Consider the following 17,656-nt stretch of genomic DNA (forward strand, 5'->3'; position numbering starts at 1 on the left):
ACATTATCCAAAGCTGATGCAGATAGCCAAAACTTAGTCACCTTGGATGGCAGACTTCCTCCCATTGTCAAGACTGCAGTTCCTTGGCCTGGATTGCTTATTTGTCACTGCAAATTGATAAACAGTTACTAAGTATTAGTGCATCGCAGGCACGAAGTTTGCCACTCCGTGGGTTAGCGATATATTTGGAGTAATGGAATCTAAATATTAGTAAGACAATGTGTAAAGGATTGTGAAATGAGTATGACAAATCTACAAGTACAAAGGAAACTTATCCGAATGGCACATTGGTAGTCTAGAAACGTATCCAGAAAACGTGTTCACCTGAGCAGAAATCACAACAGTAAGAAGCATGTACTTGTGCAGTAGGTTACCTCTTCTTTTTGACTGGAGATACTTTCTTTCACCTGCCGGATGCGACGCCGTCCATGCTTTGGCCATGGCTTAGGCACCAGCCGAAGCCCGGGACGGCGGCTATGCCCCCTGTGTCATGCTCATTCCTGATTGAAACTCAAGCATCTTTTCAGACAAAATACGTTTTGCATTAGTAACACATGCTATACTACATGACATTAGCACGAGGGTCCTTCTCTTCTTGGCTCAGAACTGGCATAGAAAACTTTAAACTAGCATGAAAACAACACAGAAAACCTGTTGCTACTTTGGTGGTTGTGTGTGTGTGTGGGGTGGGGGGGGGGGGGGGGAGGGATGCTAAAATGAGGCTCATATGCCAACCTTTATAAACAGTAGGGACAGAAAACAGACAGAGTCATAAATGAAAAAAATAAAAAGATATGTAGAGAAAAAGAGGTTCCACCGAGATTTGAACTCGGGTTACTGGATTCAGAGTCCAATGTCCTAACCGCTAGACCATGGAACCAGTTGATGGAAAACTGGAAACAAGAAAATAATTTATTCGTTTTGAGAACAAAAGGCAATGGAGACCTGGACAAATGAAAGATGCATGAAGTTGGGTTGATTGGATGGCTGCATCCGGCCTCATCCAGGCTCGCCGGATGCAACCGGCTCCTGATTGGATGTCTGCAGCAGGTACTGGGCCAGTCCCCGGCATGCATTTTGCGCCTCCCAGCCTGGCTCGGTGCGTTTCTGCGAAGCCTAGCTCGTGCGATGCAAGGTAAGCGCATGGGTGAGCGGGCAGTGAGGAGAAAAGCTTACAGGCTTGGTGCTGGCTGGGCAACCGAACAAAACCTCAGACCAGTCTGGCTGTACGCAGACGTGAACCAAATAAAAGGTCCTTGCATCCGGTGAGCCAGGCCAGCGAGGGCCTGCAGCAGTTATGCGAGCCAGGCTACGCTGGTACAATAACAATCACGCCATAAGTTTTTTCTTTTATGATAGAAAGATGCATGAAGTTGGGTTTCATCCTTGTAGCTCAAAAGTGTAGGCTCAGATGATGCTTCTTTTGACCAAGAATCAGTGACCACTGCCTCCTCCGTTTTGGTCACCACACAAGAGGAGGCGAAGAACTGAAGCAGCTTGTTGTATGCTGGAGGACATGCAGAGGAGGAAGGGTTTTTTTTGGAGGGTGAGCAGGGAATTGTGGATGTTGAGGGGGAGCGAGATGCCATTGTTCGTGTTGGCTCCCCTGGATATAGTGGTCAGGTACGAAAAATTGGGGTTAGGTATGTAAGGGGAGGGTGTTGGAGATAGATCTCCAGTACCCGCAAGGAAAGAAGAAGATGGACTCTTACTAGGATTCCTCTATAATCCTACTAGGATTCATACCATGTAATCCTGTCAGGACTCCTCCTTATAACTGACTAGTAATCCCGTCCCTTGGAGTATATAAAGGAGGGCAGGGTCACTAGATCGGTAGGCGAAGACCTCATAGAACTATAACAGAGGATCAAATTCTCAACACCAAACAACACTCAAGCGCAAGACACAATATACTCCACCAAACAGGACGTAGGATATTACGCTACACTGGCAGCCCGAACCTATATAAATCTGTGTCTTGTGTCCTCGCAACTTTTCGAGTTCCAGGTCCGACGATCCCCCACCAACCAATCTACTACCTCGGGATACCCCTCGGTAGGTTGCCGGGTATAAAACACCGTCAGCTGGCGCGCTAGGTAAGGGTGATCGTCGAGATCATCGAGCGAGCTTGAAGGACCTCATCATCAAGATTAATCTACTCGACAAGAAGCAAGTCGTCGAGTCAGAGTTTCGAGCAGACAAATCTACGTCGAGATAGAATCGATGCGCTCCACGTTCCAGTCGAAGACCGAGTCAGTTTCCGCCGCAGGCTGCTGCATGTGGCTCATCAATCAAGGTAGAGGCAAATCCGATTCGAGTTGGAAGATCAGGCAGACCAAGGGACCCTTGTCATAATTCCCAAGATGATAAAGATATGTTACAGTCACGCGCAGATTGAGGCAAATAATCAGCTCCGACTACTCTCCGTGAAAAGTAATTTTGAGGGATTTGTGCTACACGCACATGGAAGGCTACCACAAGACCTCAAAATCATAGCCTAACGTATATAGAAAATGTACGCAGCACTGCTACCCCGACGTCCGGCTGCATCAAGTCATCGACAACTACTTCAACTACTCGTCTCGACTAGAAAACTAGTCGGAGCAGACTTCTCACCATCAACAACTAGTCGAAATCAACTTCGATTAGTTGGCTTCATCAACAATCGACACGGCTTCATCAACAATCGTCCACGAATCAAGCTAAGTCACTTTTTTAATTATTTCATATAATTTTTCGGGCTTGTTTTCCGCATGCAGGGCAACCCGCGACTACTTATATGTGTATGCCTCTCAATGAAAATTACCCTCCAGAGTTACACTTTGCTAATTATTCCTAGGGCATGTTAACCGACAGCCTTGGGCTTGGTACACCAAATTACGGAGGCTATAGCCACGGGTTTTGTGCACTGAGTTCCGGAAGCTCCACCAACATGCTTGTTACATCGAAGTTCGGAGGCTACGACCACGGGTTTGGTGCATTGAGTGCTGGAGGCTCGCAGTGGCTACACCCTAAGGACGCACAAATCCTATGCACGGCAACACGCGCTCTTCTCGCCAAAAGGCAGAAAAGTCTCAACGATTACTTAGGGTATTACACTACACTGGCGGTCCGAACCTGTATAAATCTGTGTCTTATGTCCTCACTTTTACTTTCGAGTTCCAGGTTCGACAATCCCCTACCAACCAATCTATTACCTCGGGATACCCCTCGGTAGGTTGCCAGGTATAAAACACCGACAGAGGGAACAAGAACAAGTGAAGAAGAGTTTACTTGGGAGGCCTGAAATCATTGGATGATATTTTTATGAACAAAATATGACTCTTTGGTGGGATAATGCATGGTGGATCTTGCTTCATGGATTGCTATTTCCATTCCTCTTCACGTAGGGGAAATTTCATGAACCAAACCTATATCATCTCATAACTCATTTTCGTTTCGTGGGAGGGGTCATGTTTTGTACATAAAAATCTCCCACGACTCATTTTGTTCAGTTTTCATTTTCGATAAATTCTTGCACGGACCCAATTATATAAGTGCTACAAGTGTAGAAATACCAAATTTGACATCCTATCTAACAACTAAGTTGAAGATTTAACCAATTCGGTCCCACAGTATCCCTCCTACAATCGGTGGTTGCATGTTGGATCAACAAATAGCATGATTGAACATTAGACTAATGTGCAATCAGTGGATGACTTAACATAACAAGATTGCTCCAAAATATGCAATAAATAATGAAGTTAGAATGTTGAAATGACTTGTATACCCACTTATGAGAGTGTCCACTAAACTAAACAGAGAATAATGGAGTTGTAGACATGGATACATGAGAAGAAAAATCAACAGAGAATAATAGAGTTGTAGCCATGGATACATGAGAAGAAAAATCAAGTTGTTCTAAGAAAAGGATGCTTTTGTCCAGTCCGTGGAAAGAGAGACCAGCATGAAGCATGAATTCCATCCTGAGCTTGGGAAGGGGAGAGGAATGTGAGGATTTTGAAAAAGAAAAATAAATGAAAAAAAGAGGTTCCACCGAGATTTGAACTCGGGCTACTGGATTCAGAGTCCAATGTCCTAACCGCTAGACTATGGAACCATTTGTGGCCAAGTGTTCTTTTAAAATTATATGAGCGGTGTATCTTGATGCGCGTCAACGGCGGTCATGTCCGGGCTCTGGACGCCACGTCGCGTCGTCCTCCTCATCCTCACGACCTCACCTACTGCTAGTCTGCTGCTGCTACTGGGGAATGGGGATGGGGAGCCATTGCCCATCCATCCACCACCGAATAGAAAGAGAAATGGTCCTGCTATTATAGGCTAGTAGCTGCACGCCCCCCGCAATCCGCGGCGCTCCCTTCCCCTCTCCCACCACAAAGCGCCGGACCCCCGCGCCGCCCACGCCTCCCCTCCCTCCGTCCGCCCAGCCCCTGCCGGAGCCCAGCACGCGGCTGTCCCCAAGGCGGAGGCGGGCCGGCGGGCGGCCATGGACGTCGACTGCGTCTCGCTGCCCGACGCCCCCGCCCCCGCGGCCGCGGACGTGGACGATGCCGGCCATGGCCTCGGCACGCTCCTCGCCGCCGCCCGGGCCTACCCCAAGGGCGGCGCCAACGCCGGCGGGGTGCACGAGCTGCTCGAGTGCCCCGTCTGCACCAACTCCATGTTCCCGCCGATCCACCAGGTCAGGTCCCCGCGCTTCCTCTTCCTCCTCCTCCTCCTCTTCATTTCCCTGCCTGCCCTGTTTCCACTGGATTTCGGCGCTGGGGCGATCCTTCACTTTGGAAACGGGGATCTGATTGATTCCCACATGTAATATGTAATTGATTTCTAGGCCGTGGCGCCACATGAATCCTGCTTCTCTTCGTTTATACCACAACATGTGCGGATTTTTCATCTGGATACAGGCATCCTCGAACACGAATTCATGATAATTCCGTCAGCAATTATCATCCTCGAACACAAATTTCGTTGAATTGACTTATCAATCAGCTGTAGTTGTATATCATGCTACGTCTAGGCCTGACAAATGGTGACGAAGAAGAAAAAATTGATCTTTCAGATGACCATTCAATAAAATGGGTTCAGCAATTATTTGACTAGCTTGTGAAAAACTGGAGTAAAGAGAATTTAACAGGTTATGAGTAATCAATTATTCTGGAGTTGAGCTTCCACAACAATCCTGAGTCCAGACTGTCAGAACTTTTCTGCCCTACAACCTGTTTTGATTTTTGATTGTCAGCTCTGTGAAAGTTGCGACCTTTCGTTATCGCTTACTCCCTCAATTCCAAATTGTAGGTCGTTTTAGATTTTTTAGGTTCATAGATATTATTATGCATCTAGATATAGTGTATGCATAGGTGCATAATAATATCTATGAACCTAGAAAAGTCAAAACGACCTACAATTTGGAACGGAGAAAGATCCAATTTCCTTCCCTGGGCCAATCTACCAGATTAAGTGGAGGATGCGTAGTTAATGGGGGGCTATTCAACTTCCCTTCTGAGGAAGCCATACTAAGCCATAGCAAAAGTAGTATATTAGCGATTCTGGCATGGGAGTGGCATAGGCACTAACTTGGATTGCTCTGCATTGAGGATCCTAAAGTGAAGAATAGTGATGCATATGATGATATGAAATATAAGTAAAAGGTGGCTAATTAGTGTTGATGAAGATTTCAATGCTAATACAAATATGTTGATCCTGAGTCAAGACAAGTCTGAATATTGATAAGTTACCCATTTTTTGGTTGCATGCTTACAAGTGGATGTTATTGTGAATACGACACCTCCTTGGAATCAGATACTTAGTTTCATATAAGAGTTGGATTCCACCATCCTGCAATTGAACGTCTCAGGGATAACATAGTGTTATATGTAAAGAAGAAAAGAGAGAGATTATTTAGATTATTTACCTAGTGTTTATTCTTCATCTTAGTGTAGTGCTGTTTTCAGACGTTGTTCTCATATATTTTGCATTTGCAGTGCCAAAATGGGCATACGTTGTGTTCCACTTGCAAGGCTAGAGTGCACAATCGTTGCCCTACATGCAGACAAGAGCTTGGTGATATCAGGTGTTTGGCACTGGAGAAAGTAGCCGAGTCGCTTGAGCTTCCCTGCAGGTACTACTCCTTGGGGTGCCAAGAAATCTTCCCATACTACAGCAAGATAAAACACGAAGCACAATGCAGCCTCAGACCATATAATTGCCCCTACGCTGGTTCTGAGTGTGCCGCGGCTGGCGACATCCCTTATCTTGTTTCCCATTTGAGGGATGATCACAAGGTTGATATGCATAGCGGTTGCACATTCAACCACAGATATGTCAAATCGAACCCACGAGAAGTTGAAAACGCCACCTGGATGCTGACGGTAAGTACCTATGATATTGGATTGTTGTTCACTCTTGATAACTGTTCTCATAAGATCCGTGTTCTTTGAACGAAATAGAATGCCAATAGGAAACTGACAAATTGATTTGGTGTCTTTATGTAGGTGTTTCACTGCTTTGGGCAGTATTTCTGCCTGCACTTTGAGGCCTTCCAGCTTGGGATGGCACCAGTATACATGGCCTTCCTTCGCTTCATGGGAGACGAGAACGACGCGAAGAACTACAGCTACAGCCTTGAGGTGGGCGCCAACGGCAGGAAGATGGTGTGGGAGGGCACCCCCAGGAGCGTCCGCGACAGCCACCGGAAGGTGCGGGACAGCCATGACGGCCTCATCATCCAGAGGAACATGGCGCTGTTCTTCTCCGGTGGTGATAGGAAGGAGCTGAAGCTCAGGATCACTGGCCGGATCTGGAAAGAGCAGCAGACCCCGGACGGTGCGTGTATACCCAATCTGTGTAGCTAAGCGGTGCAAATTCAAAAGAAATGGTGCTGATTTGGCCGATATTGTATATCCAATTGCCATACCTTGCTGCTCCTCTAATCGGGGGGGCAATGTTTCGTGTTGTATCTTTGCTAAAAAAAAAAGGGAATATTAGGAGGGTAGGATGCTCCTGTAAATGAAATTGTGCATATGACATCCGTTACCTCACAGTACATGCGGGCTGATCAAGCTCTCTGCTGGTCGTCAGGGTTGTGTTTTCATCATGAAACTGCATTTGCGCTTCATGTTTTACCGCAGCAGAGGTGCATATCAAAGTTGATCATCTTTGTTGTTATAGAAAAATGGTGCCGAGAAGCAGAAAGAACATTGCAAATCTGAAGAAGGTTACCTGTTATTTCTGCCTTTTTCTTTATTCATGGACATGTAGAAGAGAGTTGAAGATTTGAAAATGTGGTTCTAAACTTGTAATAATGTGTGGAGCAGCGAAGCGGCTATGATTGATGCTCTTTTTTGGCTGTGTGTGGTGGGCCAGGATGGAGTACACGACGGGTGAGGGCTACGAAAGAGACCAATGATGGCTGAGGCCCTGTTTGGAACGAAGCAAAATACAGGAATGGGGGGAAAATGCAGGAGCAGGAAAGGAATGTGATAAGAGAACAGAGATTGGTGTTTGGAACGTAGGAATGAGAAGAGCACATGAAATTTACAAGTAGACACTAATATATATGTATTTAGAAGGTCTCAGTATATAAGCAATTGGCATGCCGTCTTGTTTAACAGCTCGCTCCACTAACAACTGACATTTGGATCCTCAACGAAGCATGCATATTCTTGCTTGCCTCCGAGATTAATTAGCTTAGCACAGTTTGATTCAACACACAAAAAAAAGCAGCAAGACGTTATCACTTGTTGCTTTTAATTCGCTCCGTGTAAAATCTTGTAATTCAGTGGACGTTTGTACTTTGTATATCATAAGATGAGACTTTTTTACATAAGAAAGATGATCCCTTGGTGTGTCTGCTGGTGTGTGGAGGAGCCGAGCCGAGCCACCAAGCCGAACAAGCAAGCCTTCAAGCCGAAGCTTCCTCTGCAGTCTGCACGCTGGCTTGGCTTTACCCCAACCGAAGCCGAGCCGAGGGCCACCCCACAAGCCCAAGCCGGCCAGGCCCAGGCAGTTTCTTCTTCCTTCCTCTCTCTCTTCCGGCGCTGGTGCTCTCTCCTCCTCCTCCTCCTCCCTCCCTCACGCGGCGGAAGCCCAAGCCGCCGCAGCCACATGGTAAGCGCGATCCTCGCCCCCACCCATCTTCCGCCTCCAACCCGCTCGCCGATCCACCACCGGAACCGCGTGTGTCGGCGCGGATCTCGCCTGCTCCTGCTAGATCTCGCTCTTGGTCGCGGTCGGTTCAGATTCCTTGAGCGATCCGGAGGGGGATGTTAGGGTTTCGATGTGGATCGCGCGTCTTCCGATCGCGTGATTTAGTGCCAGATCGCTTGAGGCCCGCCTGCATGCTGCCTCCGCTCCCCCAAATAAGAGGGATCAATTCCCCGCCATTTTCCGGCGCTACGTTGCAGTTGCATTGTCATATCCGCGCTCGCTTCTGTGCGGATGCCTAGGTAGAAAGCTCACTGACGACTGAACTAGGTCTTTTTCCTGCTTTCCTCTCCAATCATGACAGATGAGTTGTTGTTATTGTTGGGGGCGTGCCCGTGTGTTTATGCAGGTGTATATGCTTTGCCTTATCCTATATACGCTCACTTCCCTTTTACGCCATCGTTATGATATCGCTGCTGCGGTTGGTGCCGTGCCCTTAGCGCAGCATCTATCACAATTTATCTGATGCACGAGATGCTAGTAGATTATAGAGGTACCATCTGAAACTTACAAGTAGCTGCTCCTGTTCCTGGGGTCTGTTTGACCACCATCATGTTGGCTCATGCGGCGGATTTCCCTGCTTTACTGTTTGACAATTTACATCGGAGTGATCTGTCATGCTTCACATTTTTCTCTCTTGTTTCCATGCAGGTGGTGCTTTTAGATTACCTATGCTAGTTTGCCTCTTGCTATATTTCCAAAATGGTGAAGCTGACGATGATAGCACGTGTCACTGACGGCCTTCCACTGTCGGAGGGACTAGATGATGGTCGGGATCTGAAGGATGCTGATTTCTACAAGCAGCAAGCAAAACAATTGTTCAAGAACTTGTCAAAAGGGCAGCACGAAGCATCGAGGATGTCAATCGAGACTGGACCATACCTTTTCCAGTATCCTTTTATCATTTTTCTCATTCGCAACATTTTTTGTTCCATAGCTCCTTGTTTGGAAAGAGGCCATTCTTCAGGATCCTAAATTAGAGTATGCTCAAGAAAGAAAGAAAACATGCAGAGTCTAGGCAGTCTAACCACATTACCTTAAAACTTACAGGATCCTCATGTATATATTTGATTCAATATTTGTTTACCAGTTCAAGTTCCTTTGACCAGCACTGTTTCCATTTAGACATTGATGTGTGGATGCTTATCATCTGTCTCCATTTCGACATTGATGTGTGGATTCCACCTAGTAGTAAACTATATCACTAATGATGTACATTACTGTTGTTGTACCTTGATTCAACAAAACAGCTACATCATTGAAGGCCGTGTGTGCTATTTGACTCTGTGTGACCGTTCTTATCCCAAGAAACTTGCATTCCAGTATCTCGAAGATCTCAAAAATGAATTTGAGAAGGTTAATGGCAGCCAAATTGAAACTGCTGCAAGGCCATATGCATTTATTAAATTTGGTATGGTTCTTTTCTAATGTGGTGTTGTTGTTGTTGTTGTCTCTTCTAATGTGTTGTCATTTTTACTTATTTTCTTAATATTTCTACTCGTTGATAGCTTGTATGTCTCTGCTTAGATGCATTCATACAGAAGACCAAGAAACTGTACTTGGATACAAGAACACAAAGGAACCTTGCCAAGCTGAATGATGAGCTCTACGAGGTGCACCAGATTATGACTCGCAATGTTCAAGAAGTTCTTGGTGTCGGTGAAAAACTAGACCGTGAGTTTGCCATTGTTATCTCGTCTACATTATGCTCCTTCATTTATATATTACAATCTCTAGAATGATGGGCCTGTTCAGTATCATTTTATAAGCTGGCTATCAGGTTCAAAAATCTGTTCGGTTCTAGCTAATTATGTTGCCAGATGAATCCTGTAGGGATGTAGCTTTGCAATGGTTCTACAACAGAAACAATTGACAAATGTCGAATTGCTTTTTAATAGCAGAAGAGAAAGTTCATGCATTTATGGTGCAGCCTGTGCTCTAACATAGATTGTTCTTATAGTCGTTGGTTTATAGTGAAGGCTAAACTTTAAGAAACCTCCAGAAATTTATTTTGAGGCTTATACTCGAAATCAGTAAACCTAGGGAAACATGTGAGATGGTGTGCGGTCTGTTTGTGCTTCCTTTTGCATTCATCTTCAGTATGACCAAGATTTATTGCTATATTGGGAATACATTAGTCCTCCCTTATATGGAGGAATGTTTGAATGCCTTAGGCTTGTTGTAATAGGGGTTGATAGTTGTAGTTTAGTTCAAATTTGTACTCAGCCAAATATGCCCGTCCAAGCAGGTTATCAGGCACATGCTCATAATGTCTGTTTAAGCTGTGTTTCCCTACTCAATGCATTTCCTGCAAGACCTGTTTCTGTTCCCTACAACAACACAGCCTTTTTCCCAAGCAAGTTGGGTAGGCTAAAGACGAAACCTAACAAGAATCAGATGAACCAAGGTTTTTTTTTATAAAAAATGCAGTAGCAGTAGTAATTTGCTAATGGCATCAGTAAAAGTAGATCAATGTCTGTTTCTGTCCCCCTCCCATGTATTATTTCACGATGTAGCAGTTGTTTAACGTAAGGTTTCTCTTTGCAGAGGTGAGCGAAATGTCCAGTAGGTTGACCTCTGATACTAGAATCTACGCCGACAAGGCGAAAGATCTCAATCGCCAGGTATGGTCCTGTTGACTACATTTGCCTTTCCAGCATATGCATCTGAATTTGGTTAACTGTAGTGAAGATATATGGCATGGGGCTGTTGATTTTTGGATATCTGGTTTCACCGGTGCTACGCATGTTTGTCTTCATTGTTTTTCAGGCCTTAATTCGGAAGTATGCCCCTGTTGCCATTGTGATTGGGATAGTACTGATGCTCTTTTGGGTTAAGAACAAGATATGGTGACTTGGTGTATCTCGGACCTCCTGAGTTACACAACGCTGGAACCTGGTGCCGAGTGTCAGATGCTTCGATGGCTTATCCCGCATCTGCCGATTCAAGCGAGTACTTTAGCTGCCAAAAGCAAACCCGTTGTAGTATACACCCTAGATATGGACCTGGTGTTAATGATTCTCGGAATTATTAACTGGATCTGCGTAGTAGTATATGTTTTTTGCGAGCGCACCATGTAAGAGTCAAAGGTTTTCGGCTGCTGATAGACAAGTATTTCACTACTTACCATACTGTATGGGAAACTGAACATGTTCAACATGCTGCTGGAGCCTGGAGGCAGGTCGTTTCCATTGATTACAGATTTCCCAGTTTATTTATTTAATTAACGAGTATTCCCGGCATGTGACCGGGAGGGCTCTTAGCTTTCTCATAAGAATTATCATGAGATGGTATCTTGTTGAATGTAGGCTAATGTGGTATGGTCACCATGTCATGTCACTCGGAACTAATCGCACAGCATAGCGTAACGGAGGTTGATAGCTAGCAAATAGGGAGAAGTAAGCTCAAAACTAGCATGAGCTCGAAGCCAATGTTTTTCACAATTTGTCACTTTAGCAAAAAGAAATATATATCTAAAATTCATTCATCTAAGAAAGGAAGCAAGCAAGCAAGCATGTACACATTCCACTTTCCACTCGGCATTCATCAAGATGATCGATCCTGTGGGTTCGATCCTGATCATCACAAAAAAGAAGGAAATCCTCGCTCGACAAATTCCCTACGTCACCCATCTCCTGCGCCTGCGGTTCTTTCATCAACCGCCGACGATGAACTATGCTAAAGGAGCAAGCTTGTCTTGTCAGCAGCGGAAGCCGAGCACCCTGCCGTCGATGGGCGAGACCCCGACGCGGCAGACCTTGGCCGCCTGCACCCGGTGCGTGAGCAGTCGCAGCATCTTCACCCTCCCCTTCACCACCAGCAGCGAGTCCACCTCTATCACCGCCGGCGCCTGCTGCTGCTGGTCTTCGGCGGCGGCGATACCCATCTGTGTCGGCTGCGCGGCGACGGGGATGGCCGGGACGTCGAAGGTCGCGGACATGTCCTTGGTGCGCCCGCCGTCGATGAGGCCGGCGGGGATGTAGACGGAGCCGAGCTCGCCGCCAGCGTATGCGACGCGGAGCTCGCTGTCGAAGTGCGCGAGCGGGGAGCGGTTGGGGTTGCGCACCGACGCCGTCTGCTGGAAGGTGAAGGCGACGGTGCCGTTGGCGGCCGCGAAGGAGGGCAGGCGCACCGCGGCCACCGCGATGTCGGGGGGCCGCGGCCGGAACAGCAGGAACAGCGCCGCGCCGGCGCCGCCCGCCGACAGCAGCAGGAACGCCGTCGCGGCCAGGCAGGACGCCAGCGCGGAGGAGGCCCTAGTAGCCCCACGGGGGCGCGGCGGCGGAAAGTGGGGTGCCGGGTACGCGTGCGGCGGCTGCAGCACCGGCGGCGGAGGAGTGCTGCTGCTGGGCATGGGGCGACCCGGCGGCGTCCTGCTGGCCATGGGACGCTCGGAGCCCGGCGGCGTCCTGCTGGCCATCGGGCGCTCCTCTGCTGCCGGTGGTGCCGCAGCATAGCGCTGGTGCTCCGGTGGCGCGGCGGCCGGCGGCCTGGGCGAGGGGCGATCCGGTGGGCTGGGCGGTGGCCTGAAGAAGGGTTGGCCCTCGGGCGCGTAGTGCCCCGGTGGCACGGCGGCGGGGGCGGGGACCTCGCCGCGGCGTGCGGGCCGGTGCTGGTGCATGCGTGTCAGTGTGTGGAAGCGCCTCTCTCCTTGGTGGTGGTGGGTGCGGATGCGGCGGGCGCTGCTTTTATGTCGGGGAGATGAAGGTGGTTGGCATGTGCTGATGCGGATCGCAAGCAAAGCAAAGCAGAGTCGTCGTCCACTGCTGTGATCACTGTTACCACTCACTGATGACTGATCGCTGGTCTTTGCTTTCCCGGCCGCGGGAAACTTGGTCCAGACATGAAACTGCTGAGTTTCTTTTTGCAGCAACTTTGGTGATGCATGCATTAGTATTACAAATAACTACATCCTGTTGGCTTGTTTCTTTCGTCCCTCGCTTTTCTTTTCTTTCGGGCAACATCGCATCCGTTCATTTCTTAAAGTAAAGCAAAGCAAAGCTCAGCTCGTGAGGATTAGGAGGAGGCTTCTTCGTCTTTACGCAACATCTCGCCCATCTTTTAGGTATTTTTGTTATGTTGCTTTTGTTTTGGCTTTGGGCTGGACAGGCCGTCTTCCTTGTGAATGTGACGCAGAGTATATGCTAGTACTAGGAGAAGAAAGCAGATGAGGCGAAAGGAAAAAAAGAATTCCGCTGCCGGGACTCGAACCCGGGTCTCTCGACGGAAGCTTCCTTCTCTGTGGGAAGAGATCCAGGACTATCTGTCAGTAAAGGTTCATCGCTGTGTGCCGCCCTTTTGCCTGCATCTGCAAGCCGGACCATCCTACCAGAAATATAATGTGATCTGCACAGGAGCTACTTGATGACGACAACCAACTCAGTCAGAAGAACCCGACCGATCACCCTACCACCAAATCAAACGCAGCAGCCATGGAGATTGAGTGCCGCCACGGCCCATGCGCCGACGACCCACCGGAGGACGCGCGCTCGCCACCAGCGCGGAGCCGTCGGGGGTGACCGCGAACCGCAGGTAGCAGCGTATGTAGCCCAGCCGGACTGGTCGCCACCGCACGACGCCGCGCCCTGCCGCCTGGACCCGTCTCGCCTCCTCCACAGCGGCCATCCGCGACCGGTCGCCCGCCGCGCGCCGCGCGAGGTCGGTGCCCAGCGCCGAGAGCGTCTGCTCCGGGAACACCGGGTACTTGAACAGGCGGCTGTTGACTGTCCCCGCCGCCGCCCACGTAAAGACCGGTGAAGTCGCCGTGGCACAGCACTTTGCTGCAGTCAGGAGGTCTAGGTGACGAAGCAGTCGTTGGACCCACGCCCCAGCGCGGCGGGCGGCGAGGCCGCAGCCCTTGGTGACGCTCCAGCCTCCAGGCGGCGGCGATAAGGCACGCGCGGCATGTCTCCGGGGAATAATGAATCCAAATATTAGACAATAAGATCAAAAGCAATGAACTTCCCTTCGCGTGTAGGTACGTGTTGTATGTGAGATGATAAGTTGTCAGGTCGTGAGTTCGAAAGTTAGATACCACACACGCTTATCTCGCACGAAATAAGCGTTACTTGTGACGCGTAAGCGTAGCTTGGGGGTGTCCTCCAGACCTAATAAAAATGTCATTTACTATTTGTATTTATAAGTTCATGTTTTTACTATCTGTACCGGTGTGATATCCCACCAGCACGTACATGCATTTGTATCGGTTTAGGGATGCCGGTCCATCCATCGGTGCAATATATGGTATTTCTAGATACGTAGCAAATGTTATGCACTTGGAAAAGTTAAAAACGAATAGTAATTTGAGACGGGGAGAGTATTTATTATAATCATACCACCTTTATTCATTTTCAATGATAAAGTATAGATCTAGCACATGCTTATTTTTCATCATCTTCATATATTATTGGTCCATTTGCCATGGAAAGAGCTTTCAAGGATGTGTCAATATTGGTGGCGGAGATCGTCCATGCCGAACAGTATGAGCTATAAAACAAAGTTCATGTTATAGCCTATTATCCACATAATATCGTATCAAGTTTTCTTTTACAAGTAGAGTTGCATGTTGATAGACACTTACTCCCACATTTTCTTCCCACAGGAATTGGCTGGTGGCACACGTATGCAAGACGAAGAGTCTTCATAATGCTTATTTTCATCTCGTCGGTAGGGTTGATGACACGGCATATGCATTCCATGTCATATTTCTCCACGGTATGAATGTATGATTGGCTTGGATTGACATACACTAGTAGAGAATTGGCTTTCCATGCGCCTCCTTTTGTCCCGGTTTAAAGTTGGTCCGGGACAAAAGGTTCACTAACTAACCGGGACTAAAACTCGGTCACTGGTGGGGGGCTCACCAACCGGGACCTTTTATCCCGGTTGCAAAGGCTAGTGGGAAAAAAAGACTCTGAGAGGCCTTTTATCCCGGTTTGAAACACCAACCGGGATAAAAGGCCCCCCTTTTATCCCGGTTGGTGTTTCAAACCGGGATAAAAGGGTCCCCAACGAGGTGACTGGAAGGTGACTGGAAGGGGATTAAATCCTCAAACCCTTTTATCCCGGTTGGAAACACCAACCGGGATAAAAGATGTTTCCAACCGGGATAAAAGGGGGTCTTTTATCCCGGTTGGTGTTTCCAACCGGGATAAAAGGGTCTCCCACGAGTTAATACAAAAGGATAGCATCCCCTACATACTCAGATGTGGTGTGTAGGTGGGATGGCGAGGAAGCTACGCGTGAGGCTGGAGGTTCTGGGTTCGAATCCCACGAACCGCGCACGCGCATATTTCGTGTGAAAAATCGTGTGACTTGTGAATGTATGATTGGCTTGGATTGACATATAGTCGGTACCGATTTCGATTGTGTCCATGCACTTTTCTATAAAAACGTCTTTCTGAGGGTAACGATCGTCTTCACCCAAAACTTGGTGTGCAGTAAACATAGCAAGAACCAAAGCAAATAACAGAAGCCGATGGTCTACTTTGGTAGACATCACACACCAGTATGGAATTGTTGTTACTTGAGCAACTATTGCGCTGCTTCTATGCTAGCACACAACTTATGCATAGCAATATGGCATTGTACACTTCTATTTATAGGATCCGGGAAGCGTCGGGCAACGAATCAATATATGTCTAAGAATCCACAAATGGATACTAGTGCATCAAAATCTGCATTATAAGTAAAAAAATAAATGATTAGAAATCTAATAACAAACATGGAATAATCCCTCATTAAATGTTAGACATGATACAAAAAAAATTATCAGAATTCTTCAAACCTAAATGCATATGAGGCTATATGAGTCATTTAACTGTTCTTGATGCTGGGTTCCTTGTGGATTACAGTACAAAGCACGGGGCTGCATTCTCCATTGCACCTTGCTGATCGAATTAGTATTAATTGTCCCCAATTGCTTGGTATTTCTTTTTCTTACTTCTTTTTTGAGTGGAGATGTCCAAAAAGTTCATGGTCTCATGTGGGTGTGGATTTAAATGTGCATATTATTTTATAACGCTGCTTTGTAATGCTCTATTGAACATGCACATATAACTTGTGTTGATAGCAAAATTTGGCACGAGTACGAGATTGACTGAATCAATTGGAGCTAAACTGTTTAACCAATTTAATTCGATTGCTAGTTAAATAAATAGTAGCCGAATAAAAAAGTTCTTGTATTTAGCTAATTCGATTGACTATTTAATTTTTTTATGAAATAGGAGGGGGCGATTCACGAATAATAGTTGCCAGATTAATTAAGCAAAGGGAGAAAAAGTTAATCCTATTCATGCAGGCAACAAAGAAAAGCTAGTTAGTAAAAAAGTGCGAGCGTGGTACTCTTATGATTACATACATATTTTGGGACAACAGTCCAATTGTCCAAACATGTATTGCCCTTCTGCAGACGAAGCGGAAGCAAGGACCCAGACAAGGTGCTTGCATTGCATGCAAGGATTCTAACGTTAAGATTTGGTTCGGTTTGGAAATAATGAAAGAGGGAGATGGATGTCAAGTACATGCATGTGGATATAAAAGGCTAATTTCTCCTGAACAATGGATGCAGCAGAACACTGTAGGGAGCTCCTGTACTTAGATAAGCAATTCATCTTTAAAACTTATATTAAGTCCATGTATAACATTTGTTGATATTTATCAACATTTTTTAAAAAAAATCTGGCCAATTGTTACCAACATTTTTTGACATTAGCCAACGCTATATGTACCAACATTTTTCTTTAACTTTTTTACACTCACTAACATTATTGCATTCATCAACGTTTTTGCGTAAAATATATTGTGATAGTTAATCTAAAATATTGAGATAGTTCGTTTTGCCGTTGTGAGCCAGTTACTGAACTGCTACTGGGCTGTAGATGTTTAGTTATCTACCTGCTGGAAGGTAGATTGGAAATCTGGATCACACTGTACGCCTACAAAACTTGAAGAAGGCCTGGCTGGACTTCACGGCCTTTGGGCCATTGGCCTCTGCTTGGACGGTTCTGAAGTAACGCTTGCCTCCCCTGGCTTTGACGAGCGAGCCTTGACTTGCCCCCGAGACAGCACAGCAGCACAGGCGAGTACAGCAGGCACAGGCGAGCGCACGCCAGGCCCAGCAGCAGCAAGCGCAGCAGGCTGCAGCAAGCGCCAGGCCCAGCAGCAGCAAGTGGAGCAGGCCAGCGCCAGGTCAAGCAAGCCGGCCAGCGGCCCAGGCGGACGCACTACCAGGCCAGGCAAGCAGGCCTGCGAGCCATCAGTCCAACAGCACGTCAAAGGGAGGTCATCAGGTATATGTAATAGGCGGTGTCACTTTCATACTACAGTGTTGAATTAATTGAGTAATATTGGCTTGCTTTATTTGGCCGGTCATTTGAGTAATTGTTTAGCTTATCCATTAACTGAAATTGAACTCCTGTGACCTGTGCCGTAACTCTGTTTTGCTAGACTAGTG

General features: G+C 47.1%; 3 protein-coding genes and 2 non-coding genes across 5 annotated transcripts; 2 read left to right on the forward strand and 3 right to left on the reverse strand.

Moving 5' to 3' along the window:
- Positions 1-808: 808 nt before the first annotated feature.
- TRNAQ-CUG (transfer RNA glutamine (anticodon CUG)) lies at positions 809-880 on the reverse strand. Its single transcript has one exon. It is a non-coding gene; the product is annotated as a tRNA-Gln (tRNA).
- Positions 881-4,027: 3,147 nt separating this feature from the next.
- TRNAQ-CUG (transfer RNA glutamine (anticodon CUG)) lies at positions 4,028-4,099 on the reverse strand. Its single transcript has one exon. It is a non-coding gene; the product is annotated as a tRNA-Gln (tRNA).
- Positions 4,100-4,203: 104 nt separating this feature from the next.
- On the forward strand, positions 4,204-7,076 carry LOC117857983 (E3 ubiquitin-protein ligase SINAT5). Its single transcript, XM_034740929.2, has 3 exons — positions 4,204-4,681; positions 5,982-6,368; positions 6,492-7,076. The coding sequence occupies exons 1-3, from the start codon at positions 4,487-4,489 to the stop codon at positions 6,849-6,851; spliced, it is 942 nt and encodes a 313-aa protein (XP_034596820.1). The 5' UTR covers positions 4,204-4,486; the 3' UTR covers positions 6,852-7,076.
- An 877-nt stretch (positions 7,077-7,953) lies between these two features.
- LOC117857985 (25.3 kDa vesicle transport protein SEC22-1) lies at positions 7,954-11,400 on the forward strand. The gene is made up of 6 exons (XM_034740932.2): positions 7,954-8,106; positions 8,854-9,092; positions 9,453-9,613; positions 9,730-9,876; positions 10,750-10,826; positions 10,972-11,400. The coding sequence occupies exons 2-6, from the start codon at positions 8,905-8,907 to the stop codon at positions 11,053-11,055; spliced, it is 657 nt and encodes a 218-aa protein (XP_034596823.1). The 5' UTR covers positions 7,954-8,106; positions 8,854-8,904; the 3' UTR covers positions 11,056-11,400.
- Positions 11,401-11,653: 253 nt separating this feature from the next.
- On the reverse strand, positions 11,654-13,102 carry LOC117857982 (uncharacterized). Its single transcript, XM_034740928.2, has one exon. The coding sequence runs from the start codon at positions 13,091-13,093 to the stop codon at positions 11,903-11,905; it is 1,191 nt and encodes a 396-aa protein (XP_034596819.2). The 5' UTR covers positions 13,094-13,102; the 3' UTR covers positions 11,654-11,902.
- Positions 13,103-17,656: the final 4,554 nt, after the last annotated feature.

Source organism: Setaria viridis, chromosome 5 (assembly GCF_005286985.2).
Source record: "Setaria viridis chromosome 5, Setaria_viridis_v4.0, whole genome shotgun sequence".
Classification (NCBI taxonomy): Eukaryota; Viridiplantae; Streptophyta; class Magnoliopsida; order Poales; family Poaceae; genus Setaria; species Setaria viridis.